This window comes from Castanea sativa, chromosome 1, assembly GCF_040712315.1.
Source record: "Castanea sativa cultivar Marrone di Chiusa Pesio chromosome 1, ASM4071231v1".
Taxonomy (NCBI): domain Eukaryota; kingdom Viridiplantae; phylum Streptophyta; class Magnoliopsida; order Fagales; family Fagaceae; genus Castanea; species Castanea sativa.
Window position 1 is genome coordinate 11,188,952 of NC_134013.1, and position 16,919 is coordinate 11,205,870.

General features: G+C 35.7%; 2 protein-coding genes across 2 annotated transcripts; both read right to left on the bottom strand.

Annotated features, from left to right (window-relative positions):
* Positions 1-9,561: 9,561 nt before the first annotated feature.
* Positions 9,562-10,563, bottom strand: LOC142609730 (uncharacterized). The gene is made up of 2 exons (XM_075781471.1): positions 9,970-10,563; positions 9,562-9,918 (listed from the first exon to the last, which is right to left on the bottom strand). The coding sequence occupies exons 1-2, from the start codon at positions 10,561-10,563 to the stop codon at positions 9,562-9,564; spliced, it is 951 nt and encodes a 316-aa protein (XP_075637586.1).
* A 742-nt stretch (positions 10,564-11,305) lies between these two features.
* On the bottom strand, positions 11,306-16,521 carry LOC142621575 (endoglucanase 10). Its single transcript, XM_075794867.1, has 6 exons — positions 15,885-16,521; positions 15,021-15,304; positions 14,108-14,545; positions 13,041-13,188; positions 12,024-12,190; positions 11,306-11,895 (listed from the first exon to the last, which is right to left on the bottom strand). The coding sequence occupies exons 1-6, from the start codon at positions 16,093-16,095 to the stop codon at positions 11,563-11,565; spliced, it is 1,581 nt and encodes a 526-aa protein (XP_075650982.1). The 5' UTR covers positions 16,096-16,521; the 3' UTR covers positions 11,306-11,562.
* Positions 16,522-16,919: the final 398 nt, after the last annotated feature.

Genomic DNA, 16,919 nt, shown 5'->3' on the forward strand with positions numbered 1-16,919 from the left:
TATAGTAAGTTTCTTTTTTAAAAATATAATATTTTTTCTAGTTCTTTTTGTTTAAATTTATGGTTCAACTATGATATTCAATTCTCTGTATAAAATTAACCTTAGTTTAATTATTATTATTCATCAATTTCTGTATTTATATCAAATTAGTCTTAATTTAATTTGTATTATATATATTTATTTAATTAATGTTTACATATAAAAAGGCCTCATATAAAATTTCCGCCTTAGGCCCCAAATTTTGTTGGGCCGGCCCTGTATGAAACAATTATATTTGCTTCATATGATCAAGTTAATCAATCTTAAAATTCATCACATACAACCGGTGTTGCATAATAATAGACACAACAATTTTTTTTTATAATTGCTAACATGATACATTGTAATTAAAGTAATCCATTTAAATTTGCTATTTTCTTAATAGATTCATAGTAGGAGATGATAGATTCAAATCACATAAATATCTTCGTTGAAAATATATGTCAAGTAACTTAGAGTTAGCTTGGTTTAGCTTTATGTTTTTGGGCTTTGAAAACTTATTTTTATAAGTTGGCTTTGCAATTGCAGCTCAAAGGATGCAACCCAAAAACACATAAAATCATAATGGTGGGGTCATTAAGTGCGATTTTGAAATCTTACCGAAATATGCGCTTTCAAATCGCTGTCATGTTTTTTATTCCAAAAAAAGGAAACCGAATGGACGCTTGAATGTCATTGATGCTTGAATTTATCACTTATTATGCCACCTTTACTGTACATCAATTATATCAATAGTTATGAAAATAATTCTACAAAAAATATAGTGTTTTGTTATTAGTTCATTTGAATTAATCAACAGGTAAAAAAAAATACATCAAGTAAAAGAAGCATCTATTAGTTGACTGAATTGAAATTAGCTTTATCCAAGTAATTTTTTTTTTTTTGGAAGAAGAATGAGAATGAGAAAGCAAGTAGATATGGGTGAAGATAGAAGTTGATATAGGTGAAGATAAGGTTACGGGAGTATGAAGCCACAAGACAATGTTGGTGCTTAGTCAGAATCATGGATGGCCAGAAGGACAACTGTCCTTGATCGTACCTAAGGGACCATCAAGAAAGTGACTCGTGTGTAAAAGGTTGGAGGAAAACTAACGGTGGAGAGCAAGTAGAGCAACTTTACTATGTTGGTGCCTACCTAGCAATAGGGCCTGAGACGTTGTACTGGTTGGTTCTCACGTGGGCTAATGCCTTTTCCTAAAGATACTACTCCCTTCTGGAATGGATCCAAAACACAAAACCAGGCACCCTTTCTCAATTTACTTTTGAGTTAGGTATTAATCAGTGACTGACTCATGAGGTTTGCATTGCATATCGTCTTTTTTGTCATGTTATTTCTATCTTGTACGGAAGGGAAGCATGAACTTGATAATGGGCATCCATGACAACGGCAGAATTGAGGGCGGAGTGTAGAGTGTAACACAGGTGGTTTAGGGTGTTAGTCGTGCATTCTAATATATGTTACTACACCAGCCAGGCCTGATTATTATGTCTTAGCAAGAAGTTAGAAAGCGATGAATATCTTACCAAAACTTTAAGACAGGCTCATGAGTTTCTATTGTCTAAGGTTCGAATTTTGTGGGTCAATTGACAATAATTGATTTCATTGCAAAAGAAAACGTCATTGGTGGATTGCGGGCATTCGTCCCCACTTCCAAAAAAAATCCCAAAAAGTGTGGGTTTATGTAAATCAACCTAATTGAAAAGCTCTGAGAAAAAATTTAAAAAATAAAATGAGTGTGTCGAATTATCATTAATGATTGATTTTTCTTACGATTTGAGGATTTTATTTATTGTTTTTGGTAAGTCAATCTTCCACACAATAGATTGCTAACATTAGTCACTCAATCTCCCATGACCACACACTAAACACTCTCTCTCTCTCTCTCTCTCTCTGAACACTAAAATAAAAAATGAAATTAGATTTTACCTTTCTTTCACCATGTATTGTTTTATTCAAGGTAAAGTAAAACTCTTTTTCTTTCAAGAAGAAAAATTTTCATCTCGCTTTGTTATATTATTCACATAAACCATGATATCTATATGAACTTAATCTTGATTTGGTTAATATTAATTCATTAATTTATGTGTTTAATTTGTTTGTACTTAGGCAGCTTGCGAGTATTGAGTGATTTTATAGTTACGTGAAGTTGTAATTGCACCTTTAGTAAAATACATTGTTTTATTTTACGTTTAGAGTTTATTTAAATCTTGTTATATTATCATTTTATATTATGGAATATTTAGGGTTCACCTTGCAACCCTTTCCTCCAATCAAGTTGCAATTGGCCTTCCAGCTTAACCTGGGAAGTGAACTGATCAAGCTAGAAACCTCACTATTAACTACATGTTTGAGTCACCTTTTCTCATTGACAAATCTTCTCATTTATGATTAACATCTTCTGGAAGGCCATCGGTAGGAAAGCAAGGTGACACCGAAGGTCTACCTTCTTTCGTGCTTGGAGATTAAGGTTTCAAATTCTATTCATTGTGTTAAGTGGAAGTGCAATGATGCTTGTTTTCCATTTTAGTTGGGAAAGAAATGTGAAGTCCATCTGAACTGTCCCATGAAGTAACATAAGGACCAAATTTTCAGTAATCTCAAACTCAGAAAGCTGCATACAAGATCTAGGCCATGCAATGAAATAGGATGGCCTAGATAATATTTCTTTTTATTTGTAATTTTTTAATTATAAATGACTAGTGACTACTAAAAAACATCAATATGTAAATGGAGAACTCTATGAGAGAGAGAGAGAGAGAGAGAGAGAGAGGTTATTCGAATTATGAAACTTTGTTATGTGACTCATTGATTATCGAGATAATTTACTTTGAATGAAACTCTATTGTCATATCAAGTGGCTAGTCAATTCTTAAGATAGCTTAGTTTAAGTAGAGCTCTATTGCCTGAATTTCAATAAATTTAAAATGCTACTCCAACTAAGATTCTATTGCAAAATGTTATTGTAAATGTAAAATAAAAAAGATAATTTATATAAAATATTTACTTTAATATAATAAATTTATATCTTACACCAATTAACTCAACAAATAAGGGGTGTTGATATTCGACTCAACCCACGAACACGACACGAACCCGACACGGGTATTTGCGGGTTAGGGTTGGGCCTTAATGTGTTTGAGTCATAAATGGTTTGACTCGAAATCAACACGATAAAAAATGTGTCATAAGTGGGTCAACCCACGTAACCCGTAATAGACACATTTGACACGCTAATTTATTTGTGTTAACCCGAAATGACTATTTAACACAACCCGTTTAACTCGTATTACAAATAAATATTCATTTTATTTTAGATTTGTCAAATACCTATCCAACATATATTTTTTAAAAAGAAAAGTGAGTAATTACAAAAACTTATAAGGGATATAATTGGAAATTGAAATTTTACAAATCCTAGATCTCTAAATCCTACAAACCCTAAATCTCTAAACCTTCTTAAAAATATCTTTTTTTATTTTTTTTATTTCAGTTGTACTACTCACTCAACTATCTTATAAACTCACGTCCAATTTTCAAACTCAAAGTCTCAAATCGGTTATCTCTCTCTCTCTCTCTCTCTCTCTCTCTCTCTCTCTCTCTCTCTCTCTCTCTCTCTCTCTCTCTCTCTCTCTCTCTCTCTCTCTCTCTCTCTCTCTCATGTGTTTAGTGAGTTTTAGAATTAAAGAAAACCGTTTTCTTGGTATTTCAAAATTCTATAGTAATTTTTTCTGCATAATTTTTTTGTTCTATAAACTTTAAACCCATATACTGTTATTAATTAAGGTCATGGTTGTAGCTTTTGTCTTGTGTCATGTGTTTTTTTTTTTTTTTGGGTGTTTGTATTAGTGTTGGACATCGTCTGCATATCTTGCAAGTGGGTTTATTGAGATAGTTTATAAACTAGATTTGATGGGTATTGCTTTTAAAACTGTTGAGGCATGATCATATTTTGTAACTACTAGTACTTATATATATATATATATATATATATATATATATATATATATATATTTGGCATAGAACTTGCACAAATGAAATTGGATGAGCTTGTAGAAGATGTTATGAATTTGGATATCAACAGAGAATCTATAGATGATAATCATAGTCATAGTCAGGATTAGTCTCTTGTTTGCTCCAATTATTTCAATATTGATACTTAGCATTTGACGAGTTCCAAGGATATTATATTTTTGTTGAATTATGTTATTTCATTTTTGTTACATTATGTTATTTTGAATTTGGGTTGAAGTGTATGCACTTATTTTAGAGTGTAAATAACTTATTTCTAGATGAATGTTATATTTTTGTTGAACTATATTATTTTAAATGTGGATTGAAGACTTGAAATGTATGCACTGCTTTTGGGATGTAAAAAAAAATTATTTCTAGATAGATGTTATATTTAATATTATATAGGTTGAAATAGGTTGTGTTACATTCGTGTTAACCCAACACAACTCGTTTATTAAGCGTGTCAAATAGGTTGGGTCAGGTAAACCCGCCTTATTAACAAGTCAAGTTAGGGTTGAAGGATCATGATACGATTATTAAATGGGTCGAGTTAGGGCTGAACCATTTAATCGAATACCCCTACCTCGACACGACACGAACCCGACACGCTAACCCAAATTGACACCCCTAACAAATATGCTACAATTTTAAAATTAATGTGCTTTCATGATAGAAGTCATTAATTATAAAGATAAACAATTTATTATAGGTGAAAGTGAAACTGTATCAAAGTTTCATATGACTCACTAATTATTAAGGTAATTTTGATGATATTAATAAAACATTTTATTTACCTTACACATGTTTTAAATAATTTGGGCATCACACAAACAATTTATAATTTAAAGCTAAGTAAGTATTGTATAGCTGATATTTAAATAATAAAATATTGCCTTCACTTAAAGTTGTATTAAACCTTAGAGTTAAACTGTATCAAATCAGTCCTTGTAATTGTTATCTAACATCTATTCTCACCTTTCGTCCTCATAATAGTTTAAGGATTATTTTCCAAGGATGTGTTGTAGGCTTGTAGCATATTGTTTGTATTTTTCTATCATTTAAAAAAAAAAAAAACCACTCTAACAAGTCACACCAAAGGAGTAAATAAGCACTCATATACGGTTTTGTGAAGTTTGAACGAATTTTATAATAAACCTTCACTTTTATACTATTTCAGCCACTCATTTTTACAATACAACCTACATCTTACTCTTTGTTTTATAATATATCTTATTAAATTTTCTAGGTAACTCTTTTGTAGAGAGAGAGAGAAAGAGAGATTTATTTTAGTTTCTAATCCAAATGAGAGAGAAAAAAGGAATAGAGAAGTTTTACAAGAAGTTGCAGTCTTATTCAGCATTGAATAACATTGTAGCATTTTGCAAAATATTGATGTAAAATAAGAAGAAAACACAAAGAATGCTTTTGAGAGAAAACTGTTATTTACTTAAAATGAAATTGTGACAATAGTTGTTACATAAATCAACTAACAGTGGGGCTATTTATACAGAACCTAAAACAGAGACTGAAAACTGGCGCCAAAAACAATAACCGTTTCTTCAAAACTTCAACCAATAAGATAGAGACACTTGGCATCTAATGTAACTAACTTCCCACTAATTTAAACGGTGCGTTTCCCTTTCTTTTGTTTGTTTGCCGTTTTATGCTTAGGCTTTCTTCCACTGATGTCGTTTTGCTCTCTTTGTTTGTCCTGTCGTTTATCTATTACTTCATTTACTTCGCCTTCACTCTATTACTTCATTCATTTCAGCCTTCAACACTTCCCCCTCAAGTCCAAAGGTTCTTAGACTCTGTGACTTGAACTGATTGCAAAACTTCAGGCTGAAATATGTCTTTCATTCCCAATTTTGCTGAGAGTCTTGTAAAAGCTGCCATGCCTAAAGCCTTTGTTAAAATATCAGCAACTTGAGAATTGGTTGCCACATGAAAAGTCTTTATTTTCCCTTCCAAAATCTTATCCCTTACCAGATGGCAGTCAACCTCTATGTGCTTAGTCCTCTCATGAAAAACTGGGTTTGCAGCTATATATAAAGCTGCTTGATTGTCACAAAATAACATAGCAGGTTTATGATGTTCAATCTGTAAATCCTTAAGCAATTGCATCACCCAAGTAATTTCACAAGCTACACTAGCCATTGCCCTATATTCACTGCAGAGGACCTGGACACCACCCCTTGCTTCTTTGATCTCCAAGATATCAAGGAATCACCCAAATACACTGCATATCCTGTTAAGGACCTACGGGTATCAGGGCATCCAGCCCAATCTGAATCACAAAAAGACTTAATGTGCAACTTTGAACTACTAGGAAAGAAAATCCCTTTACCTGGTGACCATTTGATAAATTGAAGAACCCTATGTGCTGCTAGTAGATGAGGTTCTCGAGGCTGTGACACAAATTGGCTCAATCTGTGCACAGCATATGTCAAGTCTGGTCTTGTCAAAGTTAAGTACAGTAGCCTGCCTATGAGCCTTCTATACACTCATGGGTCAGCAAGTAACTTCCCTTCATATTTGGACAGCCTCAAATTTTGCTCCATGGGAAATCTAACAGGTTTGCAGCCCATAATACCTGTGTCTTTCAAAATCTCCAAGGCATATTTCCTTTGAGTAAGACTAATACCTTCAGCAGTCCTTGCAACTTCTAAACCCAAGAAATACCTTAAGGTGCCAAGGTCTTTTAAGCCAAATTTATCATCAAGCAGTTTCTTCAAGGCAGCAACACAAGTAGGATTGTTACCTATAAGCAGAATATCATCAACATAGACCAAGAGTGCAGTGAATGAAGTTCCTTGTGAATGTGTGAACAAGGAGTAATCTGATTTTGACTGCACAAAACCCATCTGCAATATGGTATTTGAAAATTTCTCAAACCATTGTCTTGAGGCCTGTTTGAGACCATATAAACTCTTGTTTAACTTGCATACTAAACCCTCCCCCTTGCTGTGAAAACCAGGTGGCAAAGACATGTACACATCCTCCACCAAATCACCATGTAAGAATGCATTGTTAACATCCATTTGATGCAAAACCCACCCTTTCACAGAAGCCAAGGAAAGCACTATTCTAACAGAAACAGATTTGGCAACTGGAGAAAAGGTTTCAGAGTGATCAAGACCAAGCTTCTGAGTAAATCCTTTAGCAACTAAACGAGCCTTAAACCTCTCAATGGACCCATCAGGAAAGTATTTAATCCTATAAACCCACTTGCAGCCTATTGCAGTCTTACCAGATGGCAATGGGGTTAAAGTCCAAGTATCATTGACTTCTAAGGCTTCAATTTCTTTGTCCATGGCAGCCCTCCATTCAGGAAATTGCACAGCCTGATGAAAAGAGACAGGTTCTGATGGAGTAGCATTGACTGCTAGAACAAATGACTTAAAAGAGGAGCCCAAGTGAGAATAGCTCAAGTAGTCTGAAATGGTATAAGGCAGACCAAGTTGAGGTTTAGCACTAACCATCTTACAAGAGTAGTCTGAAAGATAAGAAGGAGCAACATGGGGTCTAGTGGACCTTCTTAAAGGAGCAGATAAAGCAGAAGGAATAGGAGTAGAATCAGAATGAGAAATAGATTCAGATAAAGAAGGAGTGGTGGCTGGAAGCTCTAAGGAAACAGAATCAGTGGAATGAGAAGAATCTAAAGAAGCTGGTATGGAAATATCAAAGGAAGGAGAAGGAACAGTAAGGGGAACAGAATCAGAATCACAAGGAAATAGAGAAGAAACATGAGGAAACACAAAATCATGCAAGTATGAGGTAGATGGTGAAGGATTAGAAGCATAAGGAAATATTGTCTCATAAAACACAATATCCCTGGAAATGAAAATAGAATTGGAGTCAAGGTCCAATACTTTGTAGCCTTTAATGCCATGAGGGTAACCTAAGAAAACACATTTTCTGGCCCTAGGTGCAAATTTGTGCCTATGATTGGGTGAAGTGGAGACAAAACACAAACAACCAAAATTTTTGAGATGAGCATAAGAAGGTGGAGCATGAAAAAGAAGTTCATAAGGAGTTTTATTACCCAAAGATTTGGAAGGAATCCTATTAATCAAGTGAACTGCAGTAAGAATGCAAATACCCAAAAACACAAAGGAACTTGGGATTGAAATTTCAATGCCCTAGCAACATTGAGTATATGTTGATGCTTCCTTTCAACAATGGCATTTTGTTGAGGAGTATCAACACAAGAAAACTGATGCAAAATGCCATTGGATTGAAAGAAATCTTTGAGGAAAAATTCAGTACCATTATCACTTCTAATGGTCTTAATATTGCTATGAAATTGAGTTTTAACCATGTTAGCAAAACTAGGAATTAAAGACTGAGTATCAGACTTCAGTTTGAGCAAATACACCCAAGTGCATCTAGAAAAATCATCTACAATGGTCAAAAAGTACTTATAACCTTCAATAGTGCAAGTAGAAAAGGGACCCCAAAGGTCACAATGGATCAATTCAAAGGGAGTAGAAGATACATGAGTACTAATGGAAAAAGGAAGCCTTTTCTGTTTTGAAAAATGACAAACTTCACAGCATGGAGTTTTATTGGAAATGTCAATATTTACAATATTTTTCAACAATTGAATTTTGGAAAATGAAGGATGACCTAGTCTAGTGTGCCACAAATTTGAAGATGAACTGGCAGCAGCAGTGAGAGCATAAGAACTTTGTTGTTTAGCTGAGTTCAACAGATACAAGCCATTGCTCACTCTACCTTGACCAATCATGCTCCATTGAGCAAGGTCCTGAATAAAGCAATGATGACCAAAGAATATAAGACAACAAAATAAGGATTTTGTAAGCTTACTCACTGAAATCAGATTAAAACCAAAAGATGGGACACACAAAACATTAGTTAAAACAAGTGTAGAAGAGAGATGCACAGTGCCCACATGTGTGACTAAGGCTTCTTCCCCATTAGGCAAATAGACACAAGTATTGACTATGGAAGTGATAGAAGTGAATTAAGTTACTGAGTGCACCATGTGATCGCTGTACCCGTTGTCTATGATCCAAGAATCGATTTGTGGGCAAATTCACGCTTTTGAGCGTAAAAAACGTAATGTGAAAGATTGGGTGGAATCCAAAAGGGGTTACTCCGAAAAACTAGTAGAGAAGGGAGGGGAATTGGAAGTGGTAGGCAAAGATGATTGAAGTTGTGGTGAAGTTGGAACAAAGATTGGAAGTCATGACAGATGCAACATGACTAGTCGGGAGTGCCAAAACCTCGAACCCACACCTCGCATACCCTTTCAAGAAACTCAGCAATTGCTCACACTGAGCTTGGGATATGGGACATTGAGGCTGATAAGAAGCACTCTGCTGCATGAAAGAATCACCAGGAGCACCATGTGCAAAACCAAAAGGTGAGCTAGCAGCACCATTCCCAAAACCAGACTGAGTACTAATGGGAGCATTCACCAAATTCTTAACCATTCCATCAGATTGAACACCAAAAGTAGGCATCCCAGCAGCCACACCATTTGACTAAGCTATGGAATTACCATCAAAACCAAGATTTCCTGAAACTTGATTAGCCATAGGCTTGGTACCTCCTTTGGGCTTATAACCAGGGGGGTACCCATGAAGTTTATAGCACTTATTTGCTATGTGTCCAGTAAAGCCACAATAAGTGCACACAGGTCTTTCTTTCTTTCCTTTCCCACCAATTTTGTTCTGACCTTGATTTGCATTGAATGGCCTATTATTATTATTCACATACATTGCCACAGCATCCAATTGTTGAACCATATTAGCAGTGCTACCCAGATTCCTTCTTTTCTCTTCTTGCAAAGCTAAAGAACACACTTTACTAAGAGAAGGAAAAGGTTCAAGAAGCAAAATCTGCCCTATTAGGTTTCCATAGGTCATTCAAGCCCATCAAAAACGAAATACATGTTCTTCAGGCCGTGCATCTAACCGAGATGACTTAGAACCACAAACACAAGCACAAGTGCAAACTGTGAAAGGTTGATTATTAGCAAATTCATCCCATAAAGTCTTGAATTTAGTGAAATATGAACTCACCGAGAGTGATCCTTGAACCAAATGAGAAATCTCCTTTTGCAGCTCAAACAATCTTGGTGTATTGTCCTGAGATAGCCTGTTCTTGAGATCAATCCACAAATCTTTTGCAGAATTGATGTACATAACACTAGCTTTAAGATCAGGACTAAGCGAATTAGTTAGCCATGAAAGGATGGTAGTGTTGCATCTATTCCAAGAGTTGAATAAGGGTGAAGTTGGATCTGGTTCTGAAATTGAACCATTAACGAATCCAAACTTGTTCCTGGAACTCAGAGCCAGAATCACAGACCTCGCCCAAGTCATGTAATTCTCAGGGCCAATGAGAGGTTGAGATGTGAGAATAAGACCAGGATTCTCATTTGCTGGTAAGAAATAAGGATTGTTTGCATATTCATCTGCCATGACTACATTTGCAGTTGGAGTAGACGAAGAAGATGGTGCACTCGAAGAGTCTGAAGCCATGGGAAGCCAAGAAACTTAGTTCAAAGAAAAAAAAAACTGTTTGGTTGGTAGGAAAGTGAAAGAAAATTGCTCTGATACCATGTAAAATAAGAAGAAAACACAGAGAATGCTTTTGAGAGAAAACTGTTATTTACTTAAAATGAAATTGTGATAATAGTTGTTACATAAATCAACTAACAGAGGGGCTATTTATACAGAACCTAAAACAGAGACTGAAAACTGGCGCCAAAAACAATAACCATTTCTTCAAAACTTCAACCAATAAGATAGAGACACTTGGCATCTAATGTAACTAACTTCCCACTAATTTAAACGGTGCGTTTCCCTTTTTTTTGTTTGTTTGCCTTTTTATGCTTAGGCTTTCTTCCACTGATGTCGTTTTGCTCTCTTTGTTTGTCATGTCGTTTATCTATTACTTCATTTACTTCAGCTTCAGCTTCAGCTTCTATTACTTCATTCATTTCAGCTTCAACAATTGACAGTGATAAAAGAGCTGGATGCGGGGTATTAAGGATAATTTTGTGTACAACTCTCTCTATCTTTCCTTTTGAATAGCCAAATGTGAATGGTGGACAAGCATACGTTCCTTATATAGTTTATATACGTGGACCTCGAAAAGGAGCTTTGACTTATCATGTTTCAAATTCTATCCTTTGTACTTTTGCTTCAACTCCTCATCAAACGTACCAAAATCAAGACTCGAGTAATAATTAAGGTATTAAGGGGGCAGTAATATGGAGTATATGCTAATACTCTTGTTACTTCCATTACGTTTCTTAAAGATAGAATTAAAAAAAGAAAAAACAATAGAGGCAATAGCGAATTGTTAAGTAATCACTGCAACCCTGCAAGAAAAGAACTACACCTGACATTTACTACAACAAATTGAGCAGGAAAGCTCAGAACAACCGAGCCAAAAATCACATATTTGCAGAGAACCAGGTATTGCAAACGGCTAGATATAATACAAACATCGTGTAATTATGTACCAAAGCAGCTTTAATAGAAGGATTGAACTGCTGAAGACGTGGTGACCAAACTCGATAGGAGGCCAACTATGACAGCAGAGTTATATGTGGTTGGTTCCCCTTGCATGGAGTTGTTCCGGGAGTCAATGTAAGTTTCATTTTGGAAGGGCCCGCCAACAAGTCCTCCAATTGCTACATTTGGATTGGGTTTAGTCGATGTAAGCCACTTGAAGCCATCAGTGCAGCCAGTCTTTGCATCAGCCGGGATTGAAGCTCCCCTATGGTGCACATATTGTGGGTATTTATCACCATACCCCACAAGGAAACTCATTCCCAAAGGATTGCTACCCAAGACATAATCAGCCTAGTAAAAAATGGACAACAAACTAGCATGTAAGCACCTCCTGAAGTGTCATTATCATTAATCACTAAGATGTGTATTGGAATTTTCTCTAGGTGACCTTTAATTCTCATGGAAAATGCACAACATACCTGAGATCGGGCAAATTTCCGAAGATCTGCTGGAGAGAAGGAATCTGCACCGCATGAGAGATGTGCAGTCCGGGTGGTAAGCATGTAATCACTGTAAAGGGCAGCTAAGAACGCAGAAGCCACGGGATGCTGCAGAGAGTTCCACTGACTGACCCATATAAGACCATCTGTGTTACAGAAAACATGATGGTAAGCATAGGGTCTGAAGAATGCAGCTGGGAGGTTCAATGCATGAGGTGATAAAAACACTACTAGAAAAATTTACCGTTCCACTATGTAAATGTATTTGGTATAGCTGTTTGGTATCTTGGCTGTTTAAAGCTCCCCTGTATTTCTAATTTTCCAAGCTACAAGATAGTGCATCCCTTAAATATCATTACTTTTGACTTTAATGATCCATACTTATGTTTACAAGGAACAGAAAACTCAATAACTCCACTCATTTAGCAACCATTGGCGCCAATTAGTTGTTTTACCATTCTCTAGAACCAAAGCCACCAATTACTCATCCATTTATTTATTTGATAAGTCAATTACTCATCTAGTCTTCTATTAATCTTTCCCTTGTATGGATTCTACCATTTGACAATTAACAAAATCGGGAGTTTCCCTCATTAGGGACAAGATGAGACAACATGGTTGGACCCAGTAAAACCATAGCGTCTCTAAGTCCATACATGCATGCCATACACAGTCAGAGCAACGGTTTATTAATACATATAAATTTATAATAAATTTGAGTTTTGCATGATAGGTATTCTAATCATTGGTGAGTACAGCTGTTAAATAGGATTCTTGGTTGAATACTCTTCTAATTACTGGCTCCCAATTTTTACCACATGGATATAAATGTTGAATCAACCAACTAACAAGAAGATGAGTTATATAATCAATGTAACTAGCACAAAATCATTAATTTTAGAAGTCAACAAAAAGAAACAAGAGGGGGAAGGGGAAGATTTGAGAAAAAAATTGAAATGATTATCCAAGTCTTATAGAATATGTGAAGAGAATTACTATCGGTTCTGCTGGTTGTGGCTGTTGGAGAATCTGGTAGGAGACCGCACATGACAGCCTCAGCTGTCGTTTTGTACATTTGAAGACCAGATTGGATAGAGTCTGTGAGGCCTTTGGTGTCAAATAAGATTATTCTGGACAGCAAAACCTGCATCAAAATTGTAGACTTGTTAACAAAGTTGAGAAGCAGAATATGCTTTTAATGGCTTTGCATAATATCTCCTAAATCTAAGTTAACTCTGTTGATATAGTTTTGAGGGTTATCAAGGAAGATAAAGTCACTGGATTTCTCAACACCTTCCCTGAACTAGTTAAGAAGAGGGAAAGTCAAGCCAATTAATATATTTTTGCAAAAATTAAAAGTTTTTATGAAGGTTGCAAAACCGCTCCTGAAAGTACAGTTTCAAAAACAACATATTGCAGTGTCCCCAAGTCATGGTCTTCAGTCATAAGAAAAAATTTATACAGACAACAGAAAAGTAATTCCAAAAATATGGCCTGCAAAGTCTCTAATGTCAATTTGGTGAATTTTTTCATGTGCTTAACAATGATGTGTTGAAGCTGCTTTGGCATATTATTAAAAACTTTTAATCTGTCATCACTGACACAATTTATACATTCAAGCTTCAATTCCTATAAAGTTTATATATAAGGCTCATTGGTCAGGAGTTTCTCTTAATCATAGAGCATGGGAGATTTCACCCTTTTCTTATACATGTATTCAGTAATAGGAAAAGAATGTCTTTGCTTACAAACAAACCTTCCATAGAAAAGTACGATTCAAAAGTTCATAATCTATCTACAGAGCTCACCTCTAGTGCTATTATATTTACAAGAAAATGCTCATACGTAATATTAGCTTTCTACTAGATAAGGGATATTGAGTGGAAATAATGTGAACAATATTCTTCTGAATTCTGTTCATGCTTCATAAAAATTTGCAACACAAATAGAACAAAAACAAAAAAATTACATTATTGGCATCAAGTTATGACATTTGAGTAAATATGAAACCAGAATAGATTTGCTACAAAAATCAAATCTCCAAGAAAAAAAAATATATATACCTGTGTTCCTGCAAGCTTGTTATCCCAACTAAACCACGTTGGACTTCCCCATTTAGCATAGGATTTTCCATTTTGTTCAGACACATATTGAAGGTATGTTTGATCCTTTGTAGCATGATAGAGCCAACTAGCTGCCCATAAGAGCTCATCTCCATATCCTGTTGAATTGTAGTAGGTTTGGACGTCTGGGATGCTCTCACTATAAGAACCTCTATATTTGTCAGCAAAAGTAAACAATTGTTTAGCATGTGTAAGGAGTGTGCTTGAATATTTGGAGTCAATTTTCTTAAACACCAGAGATGCTGAAGCCATAGCTGCTGCAGTTTCAGCTGCAACATCAGTTCCCGGAGAAGATGTGTTGACCTGGGTGAGTGGCCTATTCTCAGTCATTGCTTCAGGCCTCTCCCAACATTTATGATCCGATTCAGGATCACCCACCTGTCCAAAAGAAAATTGTGAAAAGAGAAACACATTTAAGAAACTTGATTTGCCATGACAAATGGGGCAACATTCAGCCGCCGCTTTAGGTTCCAATGGGAATCTGAACATGCTTCCCTAATTCAAATCCAAACTATACATGCTTTTACGGTTATGTTTCCGAAGACACTGAACAAATTAAATATGAATTTTTGAACAAAATGGTTTGATCTAAAGCCAAGCGCTGACAAGACTACCAAAAATGACAAGCTTTAGGAAAATAAACTACAAAAAATATTACAGCTATGACAATTCCTAATTAAATTTGTAAAATTATAGTTGAATTACGTGCAAGCTTGTTTTTCAAAATAATCAGGAAGTCTTCAAACATTGGTAATAAAATTAATGCAAAGAAATGGATAGACACACCTGCACACGCACACAAACTCACACAATGCTGAACAATAGATGAACTCAAATTGAAGGCTAGAGTAACCTGAACGTAGAGAACATTTGCCGAAGGATGAGCATTGATTAGGTAGTCAGTGATCCACTTGAGTTTGTCTTTAGCTGGTTCCAACTGCTTCACTGTATCCATCTGATCTCCATACTCAAGGATGGCCCACGACAGAATGGTGGCAGTGTAGGCCAACGGAAAACCAAACTTCATGTGATCCCCAGCATCGTACATTCCTTTTGACAGATCCAAATTTTCTTCGCTTCCATCTTTTAGGGCTGAATCCCCTCTCCAAGTTATCTTGTTATCTACCAACTTACCGGCTACAATAACAAATAGCATACTCACCTCAATCAGTATTAGGATCCTCTCCATTTGAAATTGATCCATTTCATTGTTGAGATTAAATATTGCAAATCTAAAGGTATATCTAGTGTCACGCACACTATCAGATCCCGGAAATAAAATCTTAAACGTGAAATAGACTCTCTCTCCATTCGCGTTCCTCTCAATTAACACAAAATAAATCAAACAGTTCAATAATTGGCACCATAAGTCTATATCCTAGTAGTCACAACTCACAATTCACATTGTCAATCCAAACAAAATTACAAATGTTAAAGAGTCTTTAAAAAAAACATGAAGAAATTGGACAGGATACAACATTGTGAACTTTATTAGTTCAGTTTTCGTGTTCCAGACAACATAAACACAAAGAACAGTAACTGAATCAAAATAAACCTCATGTAACTTTTCAGATCCCTCATAATTGTCACACAAGTGATCAAATTAGTAACGTCAAGAAGCTTCATTACAACACAAAATGACCAGCATCGAAGTGAAAAATACTACACTGCAACAAAACAAAAAAAGAGAGAAAAAAAGATATTCAGAGAAACCTACATTTTTGAACGTCGAAGAATTGCAGAGCGATTTGGAGAGCATCGCCGTATTTCTTAACAGGAGCTCCGGGAGGCCCAGGCACCGGAGCAGCCTCATTGGAGTGCTTCGATTTCTTCTTTATTGTGAGCACAACCGCAGCCACAACCACAGCCAGTACTATCAGAACAATGATCCAACCACACCATCCTCTAGACCTCGATTTCTCTCCCATATTTTTTTTTTTTCTCTTTGATTTCACACAATGCAGCACAAAAAAGTAATCACTGTAAGATTGGCTTGATCTGAATCAAACCAAATTACACATTGTATTTCCAAAAATTTAAGTGGCACTTCAAGTGCCGCAATGCGAAGAACAAAAAAAGAGAGAGAAAGAAAGAGAGAGAGAGAGAGAGAGAGAGATTGAGTATTGTTGAGAAGAAATTTATTAGAAACAGAATTACATTAAAATAAGGAAAATGCGGTTAAGAAACAGAGCAGAGGTTGAGGTTGAGAACCAATGAAACAAAAGCCTAATTAAAGAAAGTAGAGGAGTGAGGGTTGGATCTGGGCCAAACCGTAAATTAAGATTTTTTTTTTTTTGCTTTTTCTTTTTTGCAAATATGGTTTTCTTTGACAGAACACCGACACCGACACCGACGGAGGCTGTCACTCACGCTGGGGGTTAATATAGGATTGAGATTTTTATGTTCTGGTTGTGGTTTTTTTACTTTGAGGTTTTTTATGACGGAAATGCCCCTTGATGTAGTTTGTGAAGGTCAGCGAGGGTTGGTGGCATTTTGGGAATTTAGGTGGGTTTTGTGCCGGAGATAGAGGTTTTGACTGTCTGTGAGTTGGTAAATTGGGAGGAGTGGAGGACTGTTGTGCGCCGTTGATATTTCGGGGTACTTGTGATTTGGACCGTTGACTAGCCACCGACAATGTGGTGAATGACTCAGACCGTTGATCTTTATTCTCTCTGGCTGACTGTCAGTACCTAGTAGTTGAAGAGAAAGAAACAAGTGATTTTATTATTTTACGCCAAAGAATAATAAAGTA